The sequence below is a fragment of the Strix aluco genome, chromosome 13 (genome assembly GCF_031877795.1).
Source record: "Strix aluco isolate bStrAlu1 chromosome 13, bStrAlu1.hap1, whole genome shotgun sequence".
Classification (NCBI taxonomy): domain Eukaryota; kingdom Metazoa; phylum Chordata; class Aves; order Strigiformes; family Strigidae; genus Strix; species Strix aluco.
Window position 1 is genome coordinate 12,220,936 of NC_133943.1, and position 25,019 is coordinate 12,245,954.

General features: G+C 54.4%; 1 protein-coding gene across 14 annotated transcripts in view; it reads left to right on the top strand.

Annotated features, from left to right (window-relative positions):
• The first annotated feature begins 5,890 nt into the window (after positions 1 to 5,890).
• ABLIM3 (actin binding LIM protein family member 3) overlaps positions 5,891 to 25,019 on the top strand; it is a 56,234-nt gene continuing 37,105 nt past the window's right edge. For all 14 annotated transcript variants that reach the window (XR_012625004.1, XR_012625005.1, XM_074838674.1 and 11 more), the window contains exon 1: positions 5,891 to 6,221. Coding sequence is in view for 12 of the 14 variants with exons in the window: in XM_074838674.1 (XP_074694775.1) it covers positions 6,209 to 6,221 (13 nt within the window). In the remaining 2 variants the exon portion in view is untranslated. The remainder of the gene's footprint in view (positions 6,222 to 25,019) is intronic.

Sequence of the window (25,019 nt, forward strand, 5' to 3'; positions counted from 1 at the left end):
AAACACTTTGATTCAAATCCTGTTGTGTTTTCTCAGTTTTGTTCTCCGGGAATTTATTTTAAGTGTCTGCATTCCATTTTTAGACCGGGAAAAAAAAAAGTGAGATTTCCTAGAAAACAGATAAGCCACTGTTTACCAGGGGCTAGCCACTCTGCAGTATTCCATATGCTTAGAAGTATAAAAAGAAAATATTTTTCCTTAATTACATCATTTGGTCTCCTTCTGAACTGCACAGGCAGCAAGGTCCGGAGACCTGGTCTGAGCTTTGCCACCAGCCCCTGGGGAGAGGAGTGCCATGCTCTGGCCTGAAGGTCCCCCAGATTCTCCTGGAATCACCCTGATTCTCAGTTTCCCCATGAAACAATACAAGGAACAAAAGGAAAAACAAGATACTGTGATAAGGCCACCCCAGCAATAAGAAAGAAGCAGCATTTGCCAAGGCAAAACTGCTCTTTCTGAGAAGTTGGTGCTCCCCGAGGAGCTCTGGGAAGATGGGAGGTGTGCCAGCCAGCTTCCACAAGTGGAGAGGTCCAAGGGCTGGGCTTCTCACAGGCGGCTTGTGATGGGCAAGTCTGTCCATTATCAACATCTCAGGACCCTGACCTAACGGCTGATGGGAAGGAGGATGTTTCTTCCTTCCATCAGTCCTCACTGCTTCAGGGCAACTTAAAAGGGAAAACTAAAAATAAACCCAACTTCCGATGACCTTTAATAGGTTGAAACATAGTTGGCAATGGGAAAGCAGGTCAGGTACCTCGGGGACCAGAGCTGCAGCTGGTATAAATCTCCCTTGGCCTTGCTTTGCTGACGCTACTCAGCAGGAGCCACTAGCCATGCTTTGCGGGGCAGCTGTCCCCAGTGGGTCCCTGCTCGCCCTGCAGCGGGGCCAGGAGCAGGGGCTGCAGCATCATGGTGTACATGCAGAGGGGGAAACAAAGCAGCCCTGAGAGGCCTGACCTCAGGCAATAAGCCCTGATATTGCCTGGGAGCCCCAGCCTTGCTGTGTGCCACCACAGCGTGCTCCTTGGCTGCTCCAGCATGCTGCTGTGGCAGAGGTCTGCACAGGGACATTAGGTCTCCTGAAGGGCTAGAGAGTGAAAGACTCTTGCAGGTTTTAGGATAAACACTGGTTTCCAATGCCCTAAAGCCTTTGCTATCACCCCGCCCTTAGGCAGATCACGCAGCACCTCTCCTCTCCTGGTGTCTCGATCTTTCAGGAGGGGACCCAGCACTCCCAACATGCAGGACGAGTCACTCTCGACCTTCTGCAGCACTTGTTTTCACTCATCTGCTTTTGATTTGGGAACATTTTTTGCACTTGACCTAGGGACTCAGCCCCTGTGATAAGATGGCTAACACCAGAGCACCTGTAGCTCCTTCCGTGCATGGTGCAGGTATCCCTTCCTGGCTTTGCCAGGATGGCTACAGGTTACAGATGGGCTATGGTGCACACCAGCATCACCTGGAGCAGATCCAGCTCACAACCATTCTCTGCTGTCTGGGTATATTTTTTTTCGCTGAAACTATTTGCACAGCACTGAAATTAATGACTAAAAATGTGAGTTTGCTTGAAAATAATCTATCATTTGATTATCACTTTAATGCAGGCAGCCTGGGGAACATCTGCCTCTGCCTGTCTGTGTCTCCTCCTGCCGACATGGGGAATTGCTGGGAAGGGCTGTTGTGCTGCTGTGTAAACTGGAAGAAAGCCAAACCACTGGTGAATGACTTGGTGGTTGCTGTGATTGAGGAAGAGAAGTGGGGTCCTGTGCTGGATGAGGCTCCAACTGCTGTCAGGTCCCACCATAGCCTCCCAGGGCTCCCTCTTAAAACACCCACTGCCCAGTTCACTGTCTCTGGTCCACTTGCTATGTTTTTCAGGGACTCCCAAAATAAAATGCTGATCTCTATCATCTGGAGAGTAATTCTGTCATCACTAGAAGAGTGATCCTGGCTTTGCACTGGGGCAGTGGGCAGCAGCATCTGACCACTCCTGACTTTACCTCTGGCAGATTCCACCTCACTGGGGAGGCAGGGGAGAAGAGAAAAATGGGTGGGGAACTGCCCAGTGAGGCAGAATTTCCTCCATCCCATGACATAGACCATGTGCTGTGGTATAATGGGGTCTCCAGACCCCTTAGGCTTCTCTGCTGCATTTTGGGAACATCACAGCCCTGGACTTACAGTCTTTTTTTGGAAATGTCACCAGCTTCCGATGAGTCAGAGTCCTGCTTCTCTGCAGCCTGCCCAGTGCTTTGTGCGAGGCATTGGGCTACGTTGTGCTGGGGTCCCCACAGGCATCTCGCTGCCGTTGTTTGGACTTAAGTCTTCTTGCTGAGAAAGGGAAGCCTTTCGCTGCCAGCGCACATGCAGGCAGGTCTGCCAGGAGCTCGGGCTGGCAGGGACGCATTCAGGCAGCTGGTGCCTCTGGGACAGCCAGACACATTTGTGCTACGGCACCCTGGAGCAAGGGCTGCAGCTGGGATCTCTGGCCAAGGCATTTCCACTCCTCCTGCAACTGTGATTCACAGGGCCCAGCAGTGAAGGTTGTTCACCAAGATGACTACCAGTTGAAGGGGAAAAAAAGCGGGTTGAAAACCTGGGGCTCCTACAGAGAGACCTCTGAAAGCTGTTCTGTGTGACCGTATGTGTGTGTTTGCAAACACGTATGTATGCATGTGTCTGTACCTAGGTGTGCTGAAAGGGATGCTATGGCTTCAAGTAAACCAGAAATGCCAGAGCTAAGGCTGCTGATGAACCATCCCCCCATGCGCTTTGAGGACAGAGATACTTACGTAATCTTTTAACTCTCTGACCTCTCCTAACCCTGTCTCTCCTGGCCTTGGGACCTGCTACCCGATATTTCCCTTCCATTCCCCTCTCCATTCCTCACCTGGTCTCCAAGTCACACAGGAGTGAGAAGGGATCCCCTTCCCCAGGGCTTTCCCCAGGCACCCTGCTCTGTGGTCCAGCCCTGGGGACCAACATCCTTTCCCAAGGACAGCAGCTGAGCGCAGCCTCACACAGAAACACGGGGTGGTGCCTTCCCAAGCCACCGGCAGGAGAGGCGATGAGCCTGACTTCTCTGAGTTCCTGGTGTTGATATAGCACAAGATACATTTCGAGCCCAGCTCCCAGTGATTCCACATGCAGCCAGTAACTTCCAGCTCTCCCAGTGATCAGCCAGCTGGTGTTCCGAGTCAGGCATCAGGGAAAGAAGAACACAGTTATTGACTGGGTGGGGAAAGTTTGGTTTAGGTAATTCTTAACATCTCAAAAGGGCACAGAGGCAGAGATAAGCAACCCAGTGTCCAGGGGAGTTGTCAGTAAAATTCAATGCAATTGGCACCCTTTTTCTTCCATCCTCTCACCCCCATTACCATCATGTCCCTTTTCACTGAACGATGCAGGGTCCTGCAGGCAGCAGCTTCCTCCGCACAGCCTGAGCTACGTGGTACATGCTGGGTACTGAATGAGGCAGGCGCCTGATGGGAAAAATACGCATCTAATAATTGCCGTGAAAGACTGTTGCAATGCACAGACACAAAGGGATGAAAGGAGGCTGCGTTAACATCCTGACATTTCCTTATTTCTGACTTCTTGTCTCAGGCATCCCTAACACCCTTTTATGGCAGCTTTTGTAGCTGGTTTCCTCACTCAAAGAAAAGGAAATGGGATTTCCAAAACACCATGGGACAGTGCTGATGATGAGGGGCTCCAACCAGTGCCCTGCGCCATGGGCCCCTGCTGCAGCCCAGCCAGGGGCCAGGTCCCTGGGCAGGAGCCACTGGCTGAGGTGGGGGGTTGGCAAGGATCTGAGATCCCTGCTGTCAGCTAACAAGTGCCGAAACCCAAAAATCTCATGGCGGGGGGCACCTGATGCCCTGCCCGCCTGCCCCACTGGCAGCGCCTGCTGCACCTTCCCCGTGGCGCAGCTCCGTGGGGCTGGAACCCTCTGGTTGGGAGGGGATGAAGGGGAAGAGGTTCTGTGCTGGTGCCCCCTGAGCTCTGCCAAAGCACCCCGTCCTCCTCTGCAGCCCTCTGCAATCCCAGCCTGTCTCTGCTGGAAATTTCAAGTTATTCTGAAAGCAGCAAGTTAACAAGATTTGGAAACCAGGTCAGCGGAAGAAGCTTAATTAGCTCACTGAACCGTAGGGACCAGCTCACATTGTGTCTGCTTTATTGACTCCCCGAATGGACATTATTGATACGATAGGTGTGAGCCTTGCCATGCCGGGGTCCTGCGCTCTTCCCTCAAGGAGGGGACACCAGGGCACAGGGAAACTTCACAGAAGACCTCAAATGAGCTTCATAGAACAGCCCAAGCCATCCTGCCATGCTGTATCAGCAGCACTGCTTTCTCCTTGCCTGTTCCCCCTAGCCTTGCAGGGACCCCCGGACCCCCACCCCCACTGCTGGTCCTGCTCTTCCCACCCACCCACCACCTCTGGGGAGGTGACAGAGCCGAGGGGACAGGCAGCAGGGCTTGCAGCTAGCTGGCTGCATCACCAGCAGCACAGGCGTAGCTCACACGACCTGCTACCTGTCTTGTCATGTCACCGCAAACATCTGCTGCCGCAAACAAAACAGCAAGAGAAAGGGAAAGCAAAAGGCCCTCTCTGGGCGGCACTCCAGCCCCAGGAGCTGGAGAGATGCGGCGCCTGTCACGCTGCATGAAAAACCCCTTTCATTAGCGGCAAGATCGTAGCTCGCCTCTTTGAACCACAGCGCAGCTTCTCGGGGGCTCCGCAGGCAGGGCAGGCACAGCCCTGGGAGCAGCTCCGCTGGGTAAGGCTTTATTCTGATAGATAGCGTCTCACAACCAAAACAAGGAGTAATGGCTTTGAAGCCCTTCCAGGAATCCTGATGTGCTGCCAGCAGCGAAGGCTGCTTGCTGATCGCGAGGGAAGAGCCTCCTCTCCATCCTGCAGCCGGGTGCTGTGCAGACACCCGCAGCCCCCTCCCTGCTCCTGGCGTGGGACAGACACCCGGGTGGCCTTGTGTGGGGCTGCCGGGGCAGTGGGGGGCGGCCAGCCCGGACAACTGCTGGAGGGGGACCTTGGCACTAGAGGAAATTCAGTTTCCAGCATAAATTGCATCCCTCCCCCCTGCCTCTGTCCTGGGACAGCGTTTCTTGGCAGGCTCAGCTGCCACAGGGCCAAGCTGGACAGTGAGCAGGGTGGGATGGGCAGCTGGTCCCACCCAGGGCTGGGTGGGAGCAGCACCAGGCTGGGGGCGAGTATGTGGGGAGCCCCATGGCAAGGAGGGACCAGCCTGACGGCCCCGGGAGCTGCAGGCAGAGCTGCAGGCAGGGCTGATGGCAGGGCAGCTCACAGGTCACCAGGCAGGGCAGACCGCAGGATTGAAGACAGGGCAGCAGGAAGGGCAGGGTAGCGCAGCAGGCAAGGCCAGACCACAGGCAGGACTGCAGGCAGGGTAGAGCAGCGGGCAGGGCTGGAGCAGAGGCAGGACTGCAGGCAGGGCAGAGCAGCAGGCAAGGCAGGAGCGGAGGCAGGACTGCAGGCAGGGCAGCAGGCAGCGCCGGACCGCGGGCAGGACTGCAGGCAGGGCAGGGCATCGGGCAGGGCATGGGGCAGGGCGGGGCAGGGCATGGGGCAGGGCAGGACTGCAGGCAGGACTGCGGGCAGGGCAGCGGGCAGGCGGTGCCCAGCAGATGGCGGCGGTGCCGAGGCGGCGCGTCCCGCAGCCGCCCCCCGGGGCCGGGGCCGGGGCCGAGCCGCCGCCCCCCGCGCTGCCCCCCGCGCCGCTCCGCGCTGCCCCGCCGGGCGGTGCCGGCCGCGGGCTGAGCCGCCGGGGCGGGGCCGGGCGCTGCGCGGCGCTGCGCGGCCCCCGCGCGGCTCCACACCCCGCTATAAGAGGAGCGGCCGCGCTGCGCGGCGCAGTGCATGGCAGCGGGCAGCGGCTCGGCCGGACGGCGCGGCCCCGCCGGGACCCTCCCCCGGGCCGGCCCCGGGCGTCCCCCTGCCCGCCCCGACACCCTTGACCTTGCCATCCGCGGAGACAGCCCTGCTGGTGGCGGAGCTGCCTTGGGATGCGTTAGCCGGCGGATCGCACGGAAATATTTCTCCTAGGAAGGAGAGAGGCAACCTCCTCCCAGTGACGGTGGCGGGGGTTGGGAGGAAAAGAGGATTTAAAGAGCATCTTTGCCCCCTTTGTTGAATGAGAAGGACAGAGGAGAGCCAGCAAGATGAGCACTAGCAGTAAGTACGGCTTTCCCTTGCCTGAGCTATGGGGATGGGGCTGTCTTGCACTGATCTGGCTGGGAGGAATTGGAAAGAAAATGTCACAACAGGGTTGACAAGCCTAATGGGATGGATATTTTTTTATTTTCCTGCCTGCCCTTTGCTTTCTGACAGGATCTGGCTCTGCTGGCCCTCATTTCATGTAGCCTAAGCCATGGTGCTTATCTCCACTGAGTACTTTTCTTGGCTTATGTTTCTGGGGTTTGGAGGGCAGATCACGGACTAAAATGTCGATATGCAACATGGTGAGAGGGAGCCGGGAGCACTCTGACAGGCGGCAGGCTCGCTTGCTGATGCCACTGCCTCCGTATAAATGGACGCGGGGAACAGCTGATGGGGAGGAGGAGCAGGGTAAGGAGAGACCCAGAAATCAGGGACCTGAGCAAAGCACAGGTGCAATACTGAAAAACATGTACCTTCTGCAGCTGGGGATGTGGGTGTTTCTATTGTGTGTGTGAGAGACAGGGACAGAGGCACTCATGCACTATGTATGAATTTCTAAAGAAGCGGAGATTGGAAATGTGCTATATAAGATGAGAACTGGCACCTGCTACTCATCTGGTTACTTCTGGTTTTGCGTCCTTGTTGCAAAGTCTGTAAAGATTGATCAGGTTTGATCAAGTCACCATTTCTTTTTCCTCACTGATATGATGTGTGACAGCTGTACCCACCTCGCTAGCACAGTTTTGATCCATTCCTTTGGAAGAAGTGAGCCCCCAGCTGAAGGAGTCGATGCTGATGGCCACCTGAGGGTTTTCCTTCTGGGATAACCTGCCCAAGGAAGGTGCCCTCCCTCCTGTGGGTCCTAGAGGCGTTGTGAAGAAAGGAGGACTCCCCCAGGCAGAAAGCAGCAGAGCAGTGACTTCTCCATTGCACTGGTGTGTTGAGGTTTCTCAATCTGAGGGCTTGGGGTGGTTCCCAAGCAAAACACTGTGAAAAATGCCTTGGCATGCTGCAAGGCAACAGAACAGGTGATTCCAGCTCTGTTAGGCTGTGTCAGAGGCGAGAAAACTTTCCAGGTGCCCTCTGCATGAGCCACACCTGGGACAGGAGCTAGCCCCCTTCCTGGGGGAGTGGGGCTGGCTGTGCCCAGGTGGGAAACAATAGGGACTGATTCTTTCTGAGCCTGCTGGATGCCTGAACAAAGGGTCCTCCTCCCTCTGTCTCTCTGGGTGATGAGCGCAGGCCCAGTGCAGAGGGCTGGGGTGGCACACGGTGCTCGCTGGGGTCAGTGACCACAGCGGTCAGGTGGGACTGTTAAGCTTCCTCGAAGCAATTTTGACAAATGCGTGTTGGTTCCTGTTGGGATTCCTTTCCAGCTCTTAATAGCCAGCTTGGCTGCTGATAGTGATAAGGGCTGTTTACAGCACTGGTGTGTTATAACTATCAGATTGCGCCGCAAAACTCCTTTACTGGGTCCTCCCCCACACAGAGAGAGGTGCCAGCAAACCCAAACGTGCTGCCTGCCTGTTGCTCTGACATGACTCACGGCAGGAGGCCACCGGGCAGGCAGCGAGCGAAGAGCTGGGAGTCTCTGGGGAGGTGCTCCTCCTTCTGCCACTGCCTTGCTCTGTGACCTTGGGCACATTGCTCGGCCGTGCCTCAGCTTCTGGATTTGCCAGCAACAGACTGCCACCGTGGCCCTTGCCCAGCCCTTTGGATGGCTTTGCCATCTTGGCCTAAATATTGCCATTACCTCTTTCAAAGTAGCCATGTGCTTTAGTAAGGGTTTGGGAACTTTTTAATATCTACTGGTCACTTCCTGTGCTGTGGGTTGATTACTTATGGTCCCTTTGGGACCACACCTGGTACAAGGGCTGTACAAACCCCGCAAGGCAGCAGGCTCTGCCCTGTTGGGCTTCCAAACTATTTCCCAGTAGCCAAGGGGCTCAAAGCAGGGCTTGCCATACCTAAATGCTGGCTCACGTCTGATCTTAGCAACAATCCTCTCCTAGCTGGTTCTGTGAGCAAGGCATGGGGTGTGGGGCCATCTCTTCTGTCAGCATGCTCTGTGACTTCTGTGAACGTTGCCAAAAGCTGTCTCTTCCCTCTCGTTGCGGCCTCACCCAGCTCTGCATATCCCTACCCAGCCTGTATCCCTCAGGACCGTGTGCCTGTGAAGCAAGAAAGGAGCCCAGGAGCCTGTGTCAGTGCCCTCCATTGCCATCTCTATCACAGCCCCCTGATGCTACCAGGCAGTGACCTGCAATGGCTTTTGCAGCCCTTTGCTAGTGGCCAGTGGCTCAGGGGAGCTCTGTGCCACTTGTTGGTCAGAGACTTCCCAGCCCTGCTTGCAGCTCCCAGGCATGGCCAGCTCTGCTGCTCTCTGCATTGATTGTTTTCCCCCAGCCCCTGTAGTGCCTGGGGGCTCAGGTATGGTGGGATCCAGCCAGAGGGCTCAGCTGCCCTCCAGCCTCCCCAGTCTGGTCTCTCTGCTGGTGCACAAGACCCTACCTGTGCATATGTGAGGAGAGAGGGAGTCATGGGAAGAGGAGGAAGATGGATGTGTGGATGATGAAGCTAGATGGGGTGACGACATACAGGTGTACCTGTGGCTTCAGGACCAAAACTTTGGGTCTGGCAAATCAATGAGATGAGCAGCTGAGGCTAAAATGTCACTGTCTGATCCGTGAATTCCCACCACTCCTTTCCATTTTACTTGGTGCATTTTGATAACACTTCTATCCTGTCTGAAGCTGACATGAGACAGGAAACCTGGGACTGTGGGCCGTGGCTGGCCTCAAGCCATGCTGTTGTGCAGAATTATCCGTGAGGCCTCCAGGGAGCTCTGAGCAGGGTTTGCCGGGCTGTACAGGTGTATCTCGGAAGATGTTTTGTGCACAGGAGCCTTGCCTGCCCTTGTTGAAGGGACAGGGGTTTGCTTCTCACCCTGGTATGGGTCCCAGGGTTGGAAGCCCCATGTTGTCATCTCTCCCATGATGCAGGGAAGGCAAAGCCATATGGCACTCTTGCTTTTAAGGCGAAAAGGAAAAGGTCCTTGATCTTGGTGTAAACTCATATCCTGAGGCTGTGGAGCAGACCAAGTGGCCCTGAGGGTGCAAGGGTTGTATGGGAAGGTGGCCTCTCCTCCTGGGGTCACCAGGTGTGCAGCAAGCATCTGCAGGGCACAGTGTTGATATTTACATTAGCTACGGTATTTATACCTCCCACTCTGGTTAGCACTGCTAATTGGTTGCAAATGGATTCATACATTCATAAACAGGTCTATCAGTGCTGCTCTGCATTTCCATTGAAGCTGGATCCTGTAGTACAAACCCTTGCCCCAGAGAACATCCCTTAAAATCACCCCCTGAAAGCTATGGTTTGTGCTCAACCTCTCCCTCGGAAACTGGCCTGGTGCAGGGAGTTGAAGGTGATCAGTGCTGTGTTTGTGCTCATTTGAAGCTGTCAACTGACCCAGGGATTTAGGACTCTCTGAAATGGGTGTGAGTAATCCCTTCTGCTGCTTTGAAAGCAGCCATTAGGTTTGGGTGCTGCAAGTCCATGCAGTGAGTATGACCTGTGAGTAGGGGTCACCCCAGTGGGACCTATGGGTAGATGATGGCATTTGCACATTGTCTCTCCTGGTCCAGCTCTGCTGGGGTGGGAGGGGGGCTGCTGGAAGCTTTGGCACTGGCCTTGTCAGGAGCAAGGTGCCCCTTATTGTTACGGGCCACCCTGGTCTGAGCAAAGACACGCACACAACTCCTGGGGGAGGCAAAACCACAGTGAACTCCTGGGTTGAACCAGATGTGGCAGGCTCTGAATCAGTGTTGCAATGGGCGATTGAAACTGGTTCACAAACTGGAGACCTTGCAGACTCCTTTCTGTCTCCAACATGTGTCCTGGAGAGGGAGACCAGAATCTGTCCCCATGGCAAGTTAATTCAGGATGGGGGGAACCAGTACCATCTATCCCCCATCCTCTTTCCTCTGAGCAGCTGACAGCCTGTTGGAGCATGGAGAGCTCTTGCAGAGGGTTTGGTATGCAAAGTGGAAAGTTTCCCTGGACCATCCCAACCCCTGGCACCTCTCAAATTCCTGCTGGGAGGCTCCCCTAGTCTCAAAGCTGGGGAAGGAGACATGAGGAAAGGCTGGCCGGAACGTTTCATGACAGATACTGATGAATGCAGCATGTTTGCTTGGTTATTTTTGTCTTTTCTAAATCATGCTCCCTGTTACATGGTGATCCACTAAGCATAATTACCCAGTAATCTCTAGGCACATGTGGTTACAAGGTGTTTACCAGCAAACTCTATTAAGTCCCTGTGTAATTAAAGAGGAATCACATGGTGCTGAACATCTCCGGGAGCTCCAGCTCTGCTCTGTACAGCTCATCGGGCAGGGTGATTCACCAGGTCTCCCCACCCAGTGGGGCAGGACCTGCTGAGGAGGACATGGTGTTTCTCCTGTGTTCAGAAGTGCAGTGAACCTGGAGGGATCAGCCTGTCAGTGTGAGCAGTGTGAGCGTCTTCCCTGTGAGAAGGCTCTAGCTTCTGCAGGGGTGACACCAGGCCTAGGGGGTTGTCGTACAGATGAGCCTTTTTGGTCATAGCACTCATGGTTCCTGGTCAACACTGGTTTGCGTTTCATCTTTGCAATGCTGGAGGCTAATACAGGCATGCCGTGATCTGGGGACAAAGCACAGCTCTGGTGAGGGAGGACCCAGCAGAGTAAGATGCTGACCAGAGCACTGGTGCTGCTGCCTAGTCCCTGGGGGCTTGGTGAGATGGGATCTGGCTCTGGATAAGCCTTCATGCTCCTCACCTCTGTTCCCCAAGAGCTGCTGCACAGGCTCTTCACATGCAGTGGGGAAAGAGGCAAGTCTCCAGAGCTCTTCCTTCTCTGGCAGGTTGTCATGGAGGAGAGCTTTCAGAAAGGCTGGAGTAGACTCGGGAGTTCAAGGTATGGGTGCAGGTGGGACAGAGAAGAAAGGAGGGACATTGATGCAAAACAGTCTTGCAAGAGATGAAAAGCTACCTTCCTAGTATGTTCTCTCCAAACCCAGCCATGAACATTATCTAGTGTCCATGCTTCTCCAAGGAGGGCTCTAGCACTGTGTTTTGCAGAATTTGGGCACCATGGGGAGCTCCAGGCCTTCCACCCACATCTTGGTCCTCTCAATTAATACCCAATCCTAATTCTGCTGCCACAAACAATCTGATAAAAATTGTCCCCTCTGTTCTCCTGGGCAGCCTAGCAAAGGGACAGTCATCCATTGCATTCATTTTGGTGCCAGAAAATTCAGAGCCCAGACAGCTTCTCTCTGTCCTCAGGCTGGTGGATGGACTCTGTCTTCTCACCAAGCTTTGTTCAGGCTCCCCTGCAAACCATCTTTCTTGGCAGCTTGCCCTTTGAAGAGCAGAAGCCATGGAAAGTGGCCCTGCAGGCCAATGAAGTGCATGCTGTAAAGTCAATTGGAGCAATTGAATTATTTCAAGGACCTACCATGCTCTTATAAAATAAATAGCAAGTTTTCTAATGACAAAGTGACGATTGGTTTAGCCAGATAATTGTATTTGTGATGCCAGCAGGCTGGACTAATGACAGACTGTCCTGTTATCAGCAAGGAGTCAGTGTGGCGCTGCCTTTGCTCTCTGCAAAGCTGTGAGGGAGTAAAGGCAAATCCACCAAGTTCGTGCCAGACCCTACAGTCCTATCATGACAGTGCCATAATGAAGTGGTTGAAACATCTAATTAGATATTTTTAGACTAAATACATCTGTGTCTCGGTTGTGAGCACTGCAGCACCTCCAGAAAGCATACTGGGGGTAGACTGGTGATGGCAAGGACTCAGGAGGAGAGTGGTGGGGGAAGGAGCTTTGAGGGATGAAAGAGGACTAGGAGTGACCACAGTAGCTGCAGGGAAGGCAGAGCCCAAGTCCAAATGCTTCAGGCCTAGGTAAAGTTTGCTGGGGAGCAGCTCGGGATGAGTGTGGCAGGGTGACTGGCAGCCTGCAGCAGGGAAGGTGGTTCTTGCTTGGAGGACAGCTGGGCTGTCCCAAGTCCTCCTGTGCCCAGCATCTGTGCCTTTTGAGTCTAGGCTCAGTAAATTACTGGGGAAGTAGAAGAGCTTGAGTGCACTGATGCACAGCCCTGATGGACATGCCTTCTTTTCTAGAAAAGGGCTGTCTGAAGCTTAACAGGACCAAACTGATCTAGCATGGCAGCAAACATGGGTGCACAGTTCCCATTTATTTGATGGTGGCTCAGGCTTTCGGTAACCCATAGTTTATATATGTACTTTTCAGTTTGGGTATAGTCGCCTTAATGCTTTATCAGTATTGGCCATAAGCCCTGGCCTGGGAATTGATCTGCCTTCTCTGCTGCCATGGGTGGAGATCTGAAGGAAAACAGGGGCTAGTACTATGGCTTCCTTATGCAGTCTGTCTGACCTTCCTTTCTTCTTACCCTTTCTACCCTGGCAAGGTCCTCTGAGCCCTAAGCATCACTTGCTTTCCTGTTCATGAGCATTTTGCTCCACTTCCATTTTGAATCATCTTGATTTTGAGACTTGGACAACTGGGAAAGTCCTTCGGGGGAAGGTTTCTCTAAGGAGCAGGACAGCATAAAGGGGGAGCATGTGCTTGAGGGTTTGAAGCCATCCTGTTGGCTTCTGTGTTCTTTCTTGGCAACAAGTGGCACATTTTGGAGAGCACTACACTGCTGTGGGACAAGAAAGGCTTTGCTGGTGCAATGCCAGCACCAGAGCCCTTCCTCAGCCTAACTTGAGTCCATTGCAATCTGAATTTAAGTTTCAGGGTTTGATCTGTTCTCACAGTAGTGAATATGGCTATTTCTCAGATACATGCAGTCAGGCTGCTGCTGGACGAGACAAGCATAACCTAGATCAGGACGTGAAGTGTGACCTCCCAGAGTTCATGTGCAAGGCTCCACAGTGCAGCACCCCTCACAAACACGCTTGTAGCATTTTGTTCGTAAAAGCACGTTGAGAGCCCTGCCTGTCCTTCTCAGCATCTGTGTTTTGTAGTAGCTGACCCTGGAGATCTTGCTGCTTTTCTCCTGGCATCCATCCCGCTGCCAGCCCTGGGGACCCATTTGCACAGGGGCATCCCGGGGAGGACTGCCCAGCCCAGGGGCAATTGCTTGCAGAGGGGGGCTATTTTTAAAGCAGCTGGGGGACCAGGTGGGTTGTTCCCTGGCTCAGCAGCACTTGCTGGGACATGTCAGGCACTGTGGTGGGGATCTCCCAGTTGCAGCTGCTCCCCAGCTGGGATTCTCAGCAGAGGCAGGGAGGGTCCCAGCAGGGTGGCTGGCCCAGGTCAGCTGTGTTTCATCTGCTGGTCAAGGACTTTTCCTTGCTAAAAGCTTTAGAAGAGGAGGAGGTGTGAAACCCATTTCTGTTGCCTGTCAGGAGCTGCAGCCCATCCAAGCCCCAGAGCTGTGTGAGAGGGGCAGCTGTCTGCCCCCACCAGCCCCTTTCTGAAAGAAGGGGGTTCCTTGCCTTGGCCATGAGGCAGGGCTGGATCAGGGCTTGTCTGCCAGCTGCTGCTGCCCTGCCTGTCTCCTGCTGCAATGAATCACCAAGTGCTCTTCCTGGGTAAAATAACCACCGCTGGCTTGACCACAGTGGTGCCCAGCTGGGGTGGTGAGTGGCTTTCTCAGCAGGCTGGTGTGGCTGCAAGGTCTGCGTCAGCCGAGATGCCTGTGTGTGACTACATGAGCAAACAGGTCTCTGGGATGCCAGGAAGGACCTGCAGCAGGTTCCCATGGTTTGTGCTTGTCCTGCAAACTGGAGATCCGTGGTCAGGTGCTGAGTACAACAAAGGCGTGGAAAGGCTCTCCTTGTCTGGCCAAAAGAAATCGGGGCTGGGGCAGACAGAGGTCCCAGAGCCCCTCCAGATGTGGTGCAGACCCCACTCTCTCAGCACCCAGCTCAAATGCAGCCCTGCCTGCGTAGGGCTGTGGGAGCCAGGCCTGGGCAGCATTGGGCAGGCAGCGTGCTGTGCAGTTCAGCGCTGGCTTCTCCGGCCATCTGAGCAGGCAGCTCTGCTCCGGATTTTCCCTCTCTCTGCTCGTATCGCAGCAGTCCTCAGAGTGTGATAGAGCACAGGCTTCCCCAGCTCTCTTCTGCAGCTGGCACAGCCTCTCATCTACGCTCAGATCACGGCACAGCGCTGGTCCCTGCAAACCCCTCCCTCCCTCCGCCTCAACTGCCCTGCGCCGTGCTGGGGCTGTGGGGTGTCCCTCCCCACCACCACGCTTCCCCCTCCTCGGCACCTTCTGCATCAGCTCCTGGTCCTCAGAGGATGAAGAAGGTGGAGCAAGGTAAGATGAGCTTCCTCTCACCTCCTACGTGCTATAAATAGCCGCATCATCCAAGCATCATCTGAGAGTGATGTGACCAAGTTCAGGCTCCTGGAGACCTGCTGCCTCCATCGCAGACATACCCAACACTTGGTCAGAACGGGTCCCGCCAGTGACACGAAGCGTGTCATCGCATTAGCGCGCTGCGGGACACCTCTCAGGTTATGCACAGCCTAATCTCATCTGGCAGCCGCTGAGGCTGGTGTCCTGCGGCTGGGTCAGCGTGCCCACACCTCGCTGGCAGCGGCAGCCAGGCAGCTTCTATGAGGGATCCTTCCCCCTGCAGTAAGGATTTAGCAACCTGCCTTTGGCCCTTGCCAAGCTGTGCTGGGGTGCAAGTGGCATGGATAGGCCAGGGCAAGGGGGTGTCTTTAGTATATGTGTCAGGTCTCTGGCCAGCCCTTTAGGAGGGAAGGGGAAAGCAGCTCTTCTGTAGGGAATAACCAGATCAGGGAGAGAAAAGTGGGTTTTGTGGTGCTGGTGCAGTGCCTGTGTGGCCCCTGAATGCTGCTTCACACCCTCCATCCAGGCTGGCTGGAGGTTGGGGTTGACCAGGAAAGCCTTGGTCCTCCCTGTCTACCCAGGTTGTTGCCAGAGATTTGGTTCTTGGGGCAGGATATGCCTTTGGAGGGAGTTGTACTGGCAGCACCAGCATATCCCTCACCTCTTGACCATGAACCAGCATGGGAACTGAGCAGTATAGCATCTTAAGTGTGCATGGACATACAGGGAGAAACACAGCCATTTTCTCAGCAAGGAAACCCTCCTTCATCTGGCGGCAGATGCTAAAGCATGAAGCTGGATGATCCCCAGCTCAGAACCTTTTATTCAATGAGCAAAACCATGCCTTCATACACCCACAGATGCTACTTGGGAGGACTTGCACTGTTGCCCCACCATCTGGCCCAGCTACCCCCCTGGGAGAGGAGCAGGGTGGACTTGATCCTTCCCCTCTGGGATGGGAGGTGCCTGGCAGTGCTGGCCAGGGAGAGCTGAGGGACTGAGCGTGGATGTTCTCCCTCCCCTGCTTTTGAAAAAAGAAAAGTCACCGCCTGCATGGTGAGTTATGTGGTGATGATGGCTCGTGATGGGTTACATATAAAATCCCTCGCATCCCTGAGGATGCTACCAGTTGAAAGCTTTTATGGCATTTTAAAAATAGCCACAGAGGGGGAGAGAATGAGAAGATGGATAGGTAGGTGGATCCCTAATAAGGAGAGAAGAGGAAACGACTAGAGAGGGAATGGAAAGACTTTAGTGAACGGCATGTGAGTGATTACTGAAGAAGGGGGTGGTGTGGTCATACTGAGCCTCTGAGCTGCATGCCCAGCGGGAATGGGAAACCCTATAAAAAGCCTGGATGTGAGATATGTTCCTTGCACGTGCTGGGGAGAGGGATGGGGTGAGCATCAGCTCGGGTTCTCTCTCCTGTGGGCGTTCACTGCGTTCTACAAGTAGCCATTAAAAATAATCCGTGACTCTTGGATGTCTGTCTGCTGCTGCTCTTGCGTGATTCCCCAAACAGCTCCGGGCTCATCTGTGCTCCTTTCCTGCCTCGAGGCTCAGGCTCATGGCCTTGCCTGGGAGCTGATGGATGCGGTTGGTCCTGGCCCTGGATTTCCCCAGGGCGGCCTTTCCCACCTGGGCTGTGCTCCAAGAAAGATGCTGAGAGCTGCCTCTCTGCTCTGTCTTCTGGCTTTCTGCTGCCTGACAGCTTGCAGCAGCCGGAGGCAAGATCTGGTGGGGCTGGGGCTGGGTGAGGGTGCAGTTCACCAGCGCCTGGCTGGAGCAGTGGTCCCAGAGTTGCTGGCAGGACATCCCTTCAGCGGGACAGCCCTGCTCTGCCTTGCATCACTGCCAGCACAGAGTCTCCACAGTCCCGGGAAGTGGCTCCAGGCCCTTCCCTCTGCTTGTGGCAGCTCTCCCCATCACTCAGGGAAGATTACACGGAGTGTCTCCAAGAAATGCTAATTGCTTTGGCTTGTGCTTGGTACAGCAGAGCCACTGGGTACTCAGAGCTCTTAGTCAGCTTAGAGATCTGCCAGATCCTTCCTTTCCTTCCCCTGGAGAGTTGGCAGAGGACTGCTGTGGTCGTTGCTGATACGCACATCTCTGGGCCCCGCCTGAGCTGCAGGCTTGCACCCAAGCTGGCCCAGACCCATGGTCCCAAATACCTGGTGGCACAAGGCACGGTGCACTCTCATCGGGGCTTTGCAGCCTCGGGGTGAAACACCCCACGTTCAGCCTGCAGCAGGCACAGCATGGGGTCAGATGCACCCCTTGTTCTAGAGGAAGGGTGTCTGGAGAGACAACAGGAGTTTCCCATCCTGGGGGATGAGGATGGAGCTCGTGCTGTGGCAGAAGCCATCAGGACTGCTCTGCTGTCTGTCCTCCTGGACCCCTCAGCTGCTGCTGCCCACCCCAGCTCTGCCACTGGTGATTAAAGCTGCACACAGCCGGGCTCGTTTGGTGCACGCTGCTGGGAAGCATTCCTTGGCTTTGCCCCCGCTCGATCTGCAGGGAAAAAACACTGCTAACAAGACTCCTCTGTCAAACTTGCCAGCCTGTCACATCCAGGCTGTTTCCCTCTTGCTTGCTTTCTTGTCTTTTTTTTTTTCTTCCTCATCAGCTAGGCAAATACCCAGGGAAGCAGAGGCTGGTGATGTGTTAGCTCTGCCCAGCTCCAGGCTTGGGAATAGCAAAGTTGGAGAGTGTGTGCTGCCTGGCCCTTGTGCTGGCCTCTTGCAGAGGGTTGCCACTCATCTGTGTGTTGATCTTGCTATATTTTTCAAGCCCACAGCTTTTTTTTTATGCTGTAGCAGTGGAGCTGAAGTACAGGGCCAGCACCCTCTGTGGGTGCTGAAGTCTCTACCCTACCTCCTTCACCAATCCCTAGGGCAGCCCCTGGGCTGGGGAGGGTGGAAAGATGCCTTCTGCCCTGGCTGGCTTCTGCTGACTTAGGATCTTCTCACCTTGTCTTAAATAACTTCTGGAGGAACAACAGGTGGTTCTGAGCAGCAGCACAGTCCTTGCTGGCAAGTGCCTGTTACCCTCCCCAAGGCAGGGGTTACCCCCACTTGCTGCTCCCACCTTGCTGGGCTGCTGTGAGAGCATCCTGCAGGCGCGTGGCAGAGCAAGGGCTTGCCAAGAGAGGTCATCTGTGGCTGCCCTAGCCCTGCTGGGCTGGTCAGGTGGCATAAAGGGTCCGGTTTGGGAAATAACTCTCTTCCTTGGCAGGCAGTTTCTGGCTCATTTAAGCCAAAAGCATGCACAACAAAGCACATGTTCATTTTCCCCATGTTGAAAGGGGACTTGTTCCCTGGAAAGTGCCAGCTCTGCTGAGCCCGTTGATTGCCTGTTAATTGTCACTAATGAGGAGCTAGGAGATGTGGCTTCCAGAGGCTGTTGGGGACAGACCATCACTTCAGCTTGGGAGGGACATCTCAGCGGGGAAGGGAGCTGTGACCTCGGCATGGGTGAGTTGAGCTGCATGAATGGGTTCGTTACCGGAGAGTGCCCCAATTCCTGCGCCTACAGCATGGGGCAGCAGCACTTAGCCCTGACTCAAGAGCAGACAGTGTGGAGGGTTAAGAGGATCTCTGGTGCTTACTGTACACAGATGGATTTATTTACATATATATATATAGCAGGGAGGTGGGATGGGGAGGGCTAAACCCACCCTGCCCAGGAGGGAGGGTTAAAGCTCTGTGGCTGGCCCATATTTGGGAGCACAGGGCTGGAGGGCAACAGGATCTGATGCCAGGGCTTGGCCATTCGTCTCCAGCCTGATGGTTGGAAGGCTGTTTTTCCGCTGGCCCTGATGAAAGGCACCAAAGGCTTTTAGCAGGAGACAGCCGTGTCTGCCTGCCTGCTGCTTCCCGCGCTGGCAGCCCCCCTCTCCTTTTGAAGTCGAGTTTCTGGGCGTACACAGGAGTGGAGGAGAGCTGGAGTGCGGGAAGGAGGAGGGGAGAGGATTACGTCTGTGCCAAAACCCCTCGCAAGCTCATGGGAGTTTATTGTTCTAGATGTGCCTCGTCCTGCCACATCCCTCATGGTCCCCAGCCCGGTTTGTCCTTGCCCAGCACTGAGCCCTGCTTGGTGCCTCTTGGCCCCATCACTTGGCCGCCCCACGTCCTGCTAGCAGTGGATCAGGATGTGGCTGGGGGGATATTAAGCCCCCTTAGAGTGTTGTGCTGTGTGAGCACCGGGCAGAGGTGTGCTTTTACCTGCTGAGACAGCCCCGTGCCTCAGCAGGGACGGGTGTGCCTCTCCTGCAGCAGCAGCTCTCTGGGTGCTCATCGCCTGCTGCCCTGCTCCAGCTGCTCCTGTAGCATCTGCACAAATTACTTCAGGGGTTTCCTCTCATTTTCTCTTTGCTAAAATGGCTGAACTGTTTCACCCAGTGCTTCTCTCAGGAGTTTTCTCAGTTTTTCTCCTATTCCTGCTAGGCTTTCATGTACAGCTAGCCCTGCTGACCACCTCCTGCCCCCAGGTACCCACTCTCATCCCTGAGATCGGTGGGCTGAGGCACCACCCCAGCACCTGCTATCTGCCTGCAAGAGGCTGGTTCTGTGTTTACCATTCAGCTATCGCGAGGGCGGCTCAGCAGAGGGGGAGCTTCCCTTTGGGATACGTTATTTCATTAGAATAAACAGCCAAGTAGGATGTTATTTTCCATTCCAGCTGAGAGAGGTTGTAGTTGCTGCTTTTTGACCCCAAACCCTGATGACTGATTTTTTAATTCTCTGCCTTTAATGAAGTGGGATGGATAAGTGAGAGCAGAGCATGCTTTGGCAGTGCACACAGCTTGTTCTTGCAGCACAAGGGCTTATGTCAATGTATTTGTGGTTGCATCTCTACCTGCTACTCTGACCTTGGGTTAGGGGTTCAGGTGAGCCCTGAGCCATGTGACAAAGCATACTTTGTCCCTTGCTGCCTCAGGGCTCCTTTCACAACCAGCCATGGAGATGGCCCACTTGATGTGGGGTTGGGACTTGGCTATTGCTCTGAAGGGCCCTGTGCTCTACTTGAGGGTCTTGGTAGTCTGGCCACTGAAATGCCTTTGTGGAGGCTCAGGGAATGCAGGCAGCCCTGCTCTGCTTGGGAAGTGGTAGGACAAAGAGCTAGCACAGCTGAGTTGAGAAATGAGGCTGGACCCCAAAACTGGGGTGCAGTGGGGAGTGGGAGCGTGGGCAGCCCTGAGCTAGCATGCTGCCTGTGATGTGCTGTGACCCAAAAGCTGGGCCGATCCATGTGTACTAGTGGAAGAAGGATGGTGCTGAATAACCTAGCCCCAGACGCCCACCTGTGTCTTAAGGTTCTCTTCAGTTTGGGGTTTGAGAGCTGCCTCAGGGTCTGGGGTTTGAGACCAGCCTGCTGGGTCTCTAGCGGGGTTCTGCCTGTCTGTGCTGCAGCGGGATATCCCACAGCACAGCCTCAGGCTGCCCGCCTGGGAACTGGCAGAGGGACATGCTGTGTCCTGGAGGGACCCTTTGCTGGGACAGCCACAGCAGGGCTGAGAGACACCGTCTTGGTGGTGCACTCAGTGTACACCCTGGGTTGCTTTGCTGAAGGTCGTCCCAAGGTGAGCAGCCTAAAGACATCTCTCTTTCTCTTCCACAATGCCTGTATTTCCCCACCCCATCACTCCCTCCTGCCCCAGCTTTTTCTCCATGACTTTAGACTGTTTCCATTTCCTTCTTTTTTTTGCTTCCCCCTCCACCCTCCCCTTTCTTCTCTCTTCCCTTTTTCTGTTTCTCTCCTGTCAGCTTTGTTCACCCTGGCTGTGTACCGGGGTTGCCATGGTGACTGCCAGAGCATCTCTGCATCCCAGAGTAGTGGTCCTGTGCTTGCCCTGGCCATGGGGAGTGACAGGACACCCTCCTGCCCCTCAGAGGGGCCAGCTGCCAGGGTCTCCTGGGGATGGAGGTCCCTGGGGACATCCCTGTGACACATCCTGGTGTCCAGGGAGAGGACAGGTCAGGGCACAGGGTGGCCCTCAGCAGCCCAGGATGGGGCTGTGCAGCACCTTGTGCAGGGGGCTGGGGGAGGAACTGGCAGGGCTGGCTGCATGGCACAGCTTTACTGGCCTCTTGCTGCCAGAAGTGTTAATCTTCAATAAATATTTTTTTTAGTGAGCACTACTTAAGGAAACTAGAGGAGCTGCTGCAGCACAGGCAGTCCCTTTAGGTTTAATATGGCACCACCGCATGCCAGCAGAGAGGAGAATAAAACTGTATCAATATGGAGCTGTACCTCATTGCAGGACATGTGCACCTTTCCCCTTGCTCTTGGGAATAAGCTTCCTTTTCCCATCCTAGGAGCCATGCTATTTCTTCTGTTGATATCATCACCGGTTGCCATGCAAGTGACTGCAGTGATTTGACCTTGCCTTGGCCAGGCTCAGGGCCCTGGGGTGCAAACCTCCCTCTGTCTTTGGGCAAAGTGTTATCTGGATCCTAGATATAGTCTTTGCTCATGTGGAGGACTAAGGCTGGCAGCAGGGACTTGGATGCATGCCCTGGCCGTGGTCTGGTGTTGGAGGACACAAGTGGAGCCATGGTTTGGAGGCAGAGTGCGGCTTGTGGCCTACTGGTGCTGATTTGCAGACAACAAAATATCTTTTCAGTATTTGTCAGAGCTTCTGTACCCCTTTCATGAGATAATTAGGATGACGTGTTATTAGCTGATTACTGGGGAAACATATATTTACTGAGGATTTATTCTGGAAACAACATTAATCTCTTGCATAGTTGCTAAACCCCCATAAATAATCTGATTTTGATAATCAATTGCTATTGCAAACCCCCCCCATAAATCTCAATTAAACACACATTTAATTCACATGAAGTTGCCAAATTTGCTTGTACATTTCTGTCCTGCTGTTTGCCTCAGGCAGATGTCTGTGTATGTGCAAGCTCGAGTCTGTTTATCAGACAGCCTGAAACCAGAATATGGTTTGCCAAGGAGGAGCAGTTACAGTAACAGCAACATTCCTCTCCTGTGGTCCCACATGGAGAGCCCAGCACATCCCAGCTTCCTGCCGCCAGCGCTGCTCAAACACAACTGCTTTGCAAACATCACTGCATGGCCCTTCCCTGGCCGTTGTCTTTGTGCTGGGGTTTGCAGTGAGGGCACCTGGAGCAACCCTGGGAGACTCTGCACCCCGAGCAACGTGGGCTTGCCCAAGGCGCACGGGTGTGGGTGTGCTCGGGGAGGGGCAGGGAGGAGAGTTGCAGTTGCTGAAACCCATGCAGAGGCTTTCAACAGCGTTGGCCTGGGATGGAAACTGAGGTCGTCTTGGACTTGGTTGAGTCCTGACCATGCTTGGGCCAGCCTCAGTGATTTTTCAAGCCTTAGTGCCAGCGGATGTGTCGGAAGGGGAAGAAGTGGGGGCATGCTGCAGGGAGGAGGCAGCTGGCCCTGTACTAGCAGGACACAGTGCTGCCAGCTTCCCTCAGAGCTGGAGGGAGATTCCAGGCATCAACTGGACTCTGTTGTCAGAGCCACCTTAATTTATTTTATCTTCTTGTTTTTGCAAATAGTACACAACTAGCCACAGTGGTGCACACCCCAGAGAGCTGGGCTCGTGGCAGAGCTCTGGAGGTGCTGGTGACGTGGGTCCATGCTGGGGGGAACCACAAGAGGCAGGGGGTGTGGGGTTTCAGCCCTCACCTGTGCTGCTCGGGTGCTGGCCCCCACGGCTGCAGGGACTGATGATCTTTGGAGCACAGCATCCCTATCCCTGCTGCCTCTGCCAGGGTGCTGGGAGTGACAGCTTGGACTGTGATGATCTCGGTGATGGGGACTGCACTCGGGGAGTCATAAAAGAAACGATGAAGCTGTTCAAATTGCCGGGAAGACGTCTACTAAGATCTCCTCCTGAGCCTGGCTGGAGCCCAGCCTGCTAATTATGGTGGTAGGGGAAATACACAAACATACAGATGGCAAGAAGAACAAAAACTGCTGTCTTTTAATATCGAAAGCTCAGTTTCCGGCCAACTGAAACCAACACATGGCAGAAACCAAACGCTAACAGCTTTGGGTGAGACCGGAGCGCATCGCCAGCCTCTACAGGAGCTCTTAGAGCCCTTGCAGAGCCCAGAGGGAGATCTGCCTCTCCCGGGGCAGCAGGACAGACCTGAGCCCATGGCAGCTGCCGGCAGAGGAGCAGGGAGGTCGGGCTGTGGTGGTGGCTGGCCATGCAGGCCTGCGTGAGCACACACCTACGTGTGCTGGTAGACAGCCATGGGCAGGGCTTGTAGCTTCAGGCTGCCAAGAGCCTCACGCTGGCTCTGCACCAGGGGTAGCCCATGACCACTCTAGCCTGCTCTGCCCGGGGACTCCGTAGTGCACCCCTGCATTGCAGCGAGGGGGATTCCTCCCTCTGAATCCACCTTTCCCCTTGTTAGGTGAGTTGGGGCAGTGGCTCGCAGAGAGTCCTCAGATGCTGCCGTTGGGCACTTGTCACGGCTGTTGGCCAGCCCCTCATCGCCATGTGCAGGGGTGCTGCTGGTAGGAGAGCATCCCCACTGGGGTATCTTTTTGTTGTCCCTTGCAGTGCCAAGGGACTGTGCTCTTCATAGCTTCTAAAAGATGCTCTATCCCATGGGGTTTTACCCTAACTGCAGGCACTAAGGATGGGGTGGGTGTGACAATCATCAGGCAGCAAGGGGCTGGTAATGTGGTGTTTTCTAGCACCGTCCTGAGGAGCCTGTGGGTTGGTGTGCCTGTCTGATGCCTTCTGCTGTCCTGCAGTGCTTGTGGTGCCTGAACCCTCTTGGTGGCCATGGGGCTCTCCCTGGCACGGTGCTGTCGCCCTGATGCCTGCTGTGCTCCCCTCTATGCTACCCATATGTATGGCCAGGTGTCTCAAATAAGCTCCATGGGGGGTGGGTACAATCTTTTTATGACCACTTAAAGGCTCCATTTACTACCTTTAACAGAATTAGAGTGGGGATCACAGTAGATTAAGAGAAGTGGTAAACACCCTCTGTGCCACATGGCGCTCAGCTGCAGGGACACTGCTGGGGCCAGGAGGGCTGGGGCTCTGCTGAGCCCTTCTCAGAAAGAGGGTTTGCACAGTTCTTGTGGAATGGTCTGTATTAATTGCAGGTCTATGTTTTGTCTCTTCCAACCCTATGAATTGCAGGCAGTTTGATGGTTCAGCAGGGCTCCAAGGGGATGTGCAGTGCCCTTTGCCCTGCAGCCCTGGGCTGTGTTGCCCCGCTTCCAGGAGCACAGCTGATAATCCCAGTTGTTTTAGAAAGCACCTTCCCAGGATATAAGAGTGGATAGAGGAATTTGGAGCCTGCCAGGGAAGCTCCTGGTGGTGTTCTGCTGCCAACCCTGAGCCGTAATTCATACCCTGGAATGGGGTGGCTGATCTTCAACCTCCTGTCCCTCTGAGCACATGCTGATGGCATTGAGACTGCTCTGTAACATATACCCCTTCTATGCATCCTATTTATGGGGAGATTGTCCCCTCTGTGACGCCAGGGCTTGCTTTGCCAGCTGTCAGCTCCAGTCCAAATTCCCATTTCATTGCATTAATATCTATACAGTGTCTGCATAGAGATTTGATTTCAGTTCCCCCCATGGAGCAGAAGGAGTTAAAAATAGCAAATCCAACACCCTTCATTCCCTGGCTATGACGCAGTCTCCCAGGTTGGAGTTACAATGCCAGAGTGAATATGGTTTAAAATAAAACAAGTGAGTGTACTGCACTCTGCAAAATAGGAGAACAAGCTCCAGCCTGGAGGAATGACATGGAGGAGTCTCTGGTTTTCTAACCTGTGCCTGCAAAAGGCAAGAATTTCTCTTCCTTACAGTGCTTGTATTGGTCAGATGAATGATGCTACACACAGAGCGATTAGTGGAGTAATACAGGAGGTATTCAGCCCATCAGGGAATCAACTGATTGCAGAAGAAACCAGGAAGAAATTAGCTCAGTGCATTATGGTTTGGGGCTGTCTTTCTGGAGCATCACGTGCAGACCACTTTGCCAAATACCGGCTGGACACTAAACTGAATGATCAGGGTAGAGAGGTGCCGGACTCAGCAGCACTGGGGTCCCTCTGAAGTAGCAGGGTGTATGTAGACGTGCGGGCTAACCAAGTGGATCTTCTCCCAGAAGTGGGTACCAGACTATGTAAGCAACAGTCTGCTGCAAGGTGGCGGGTTGCCAACCTGGCTCTATCTTGTCTAACGGGGCTGTTTCTCTGATCTGGTATAGAAAATCCTAAATCCCCACATTTTTCACTCTCAGACACTGCCCTAGTTTGAAAATGCTGGCTCCTGGCTTGCTTTGTAATATTTTAAATATAGCATCTTTTATGTTTTTGATGCATGCACCATATGTTTTGAAAACTGCAACAAAATCCATTGGGCTTGTGGGTGGAGGTTAAAGGGAAAAAGCATTTCCATACGG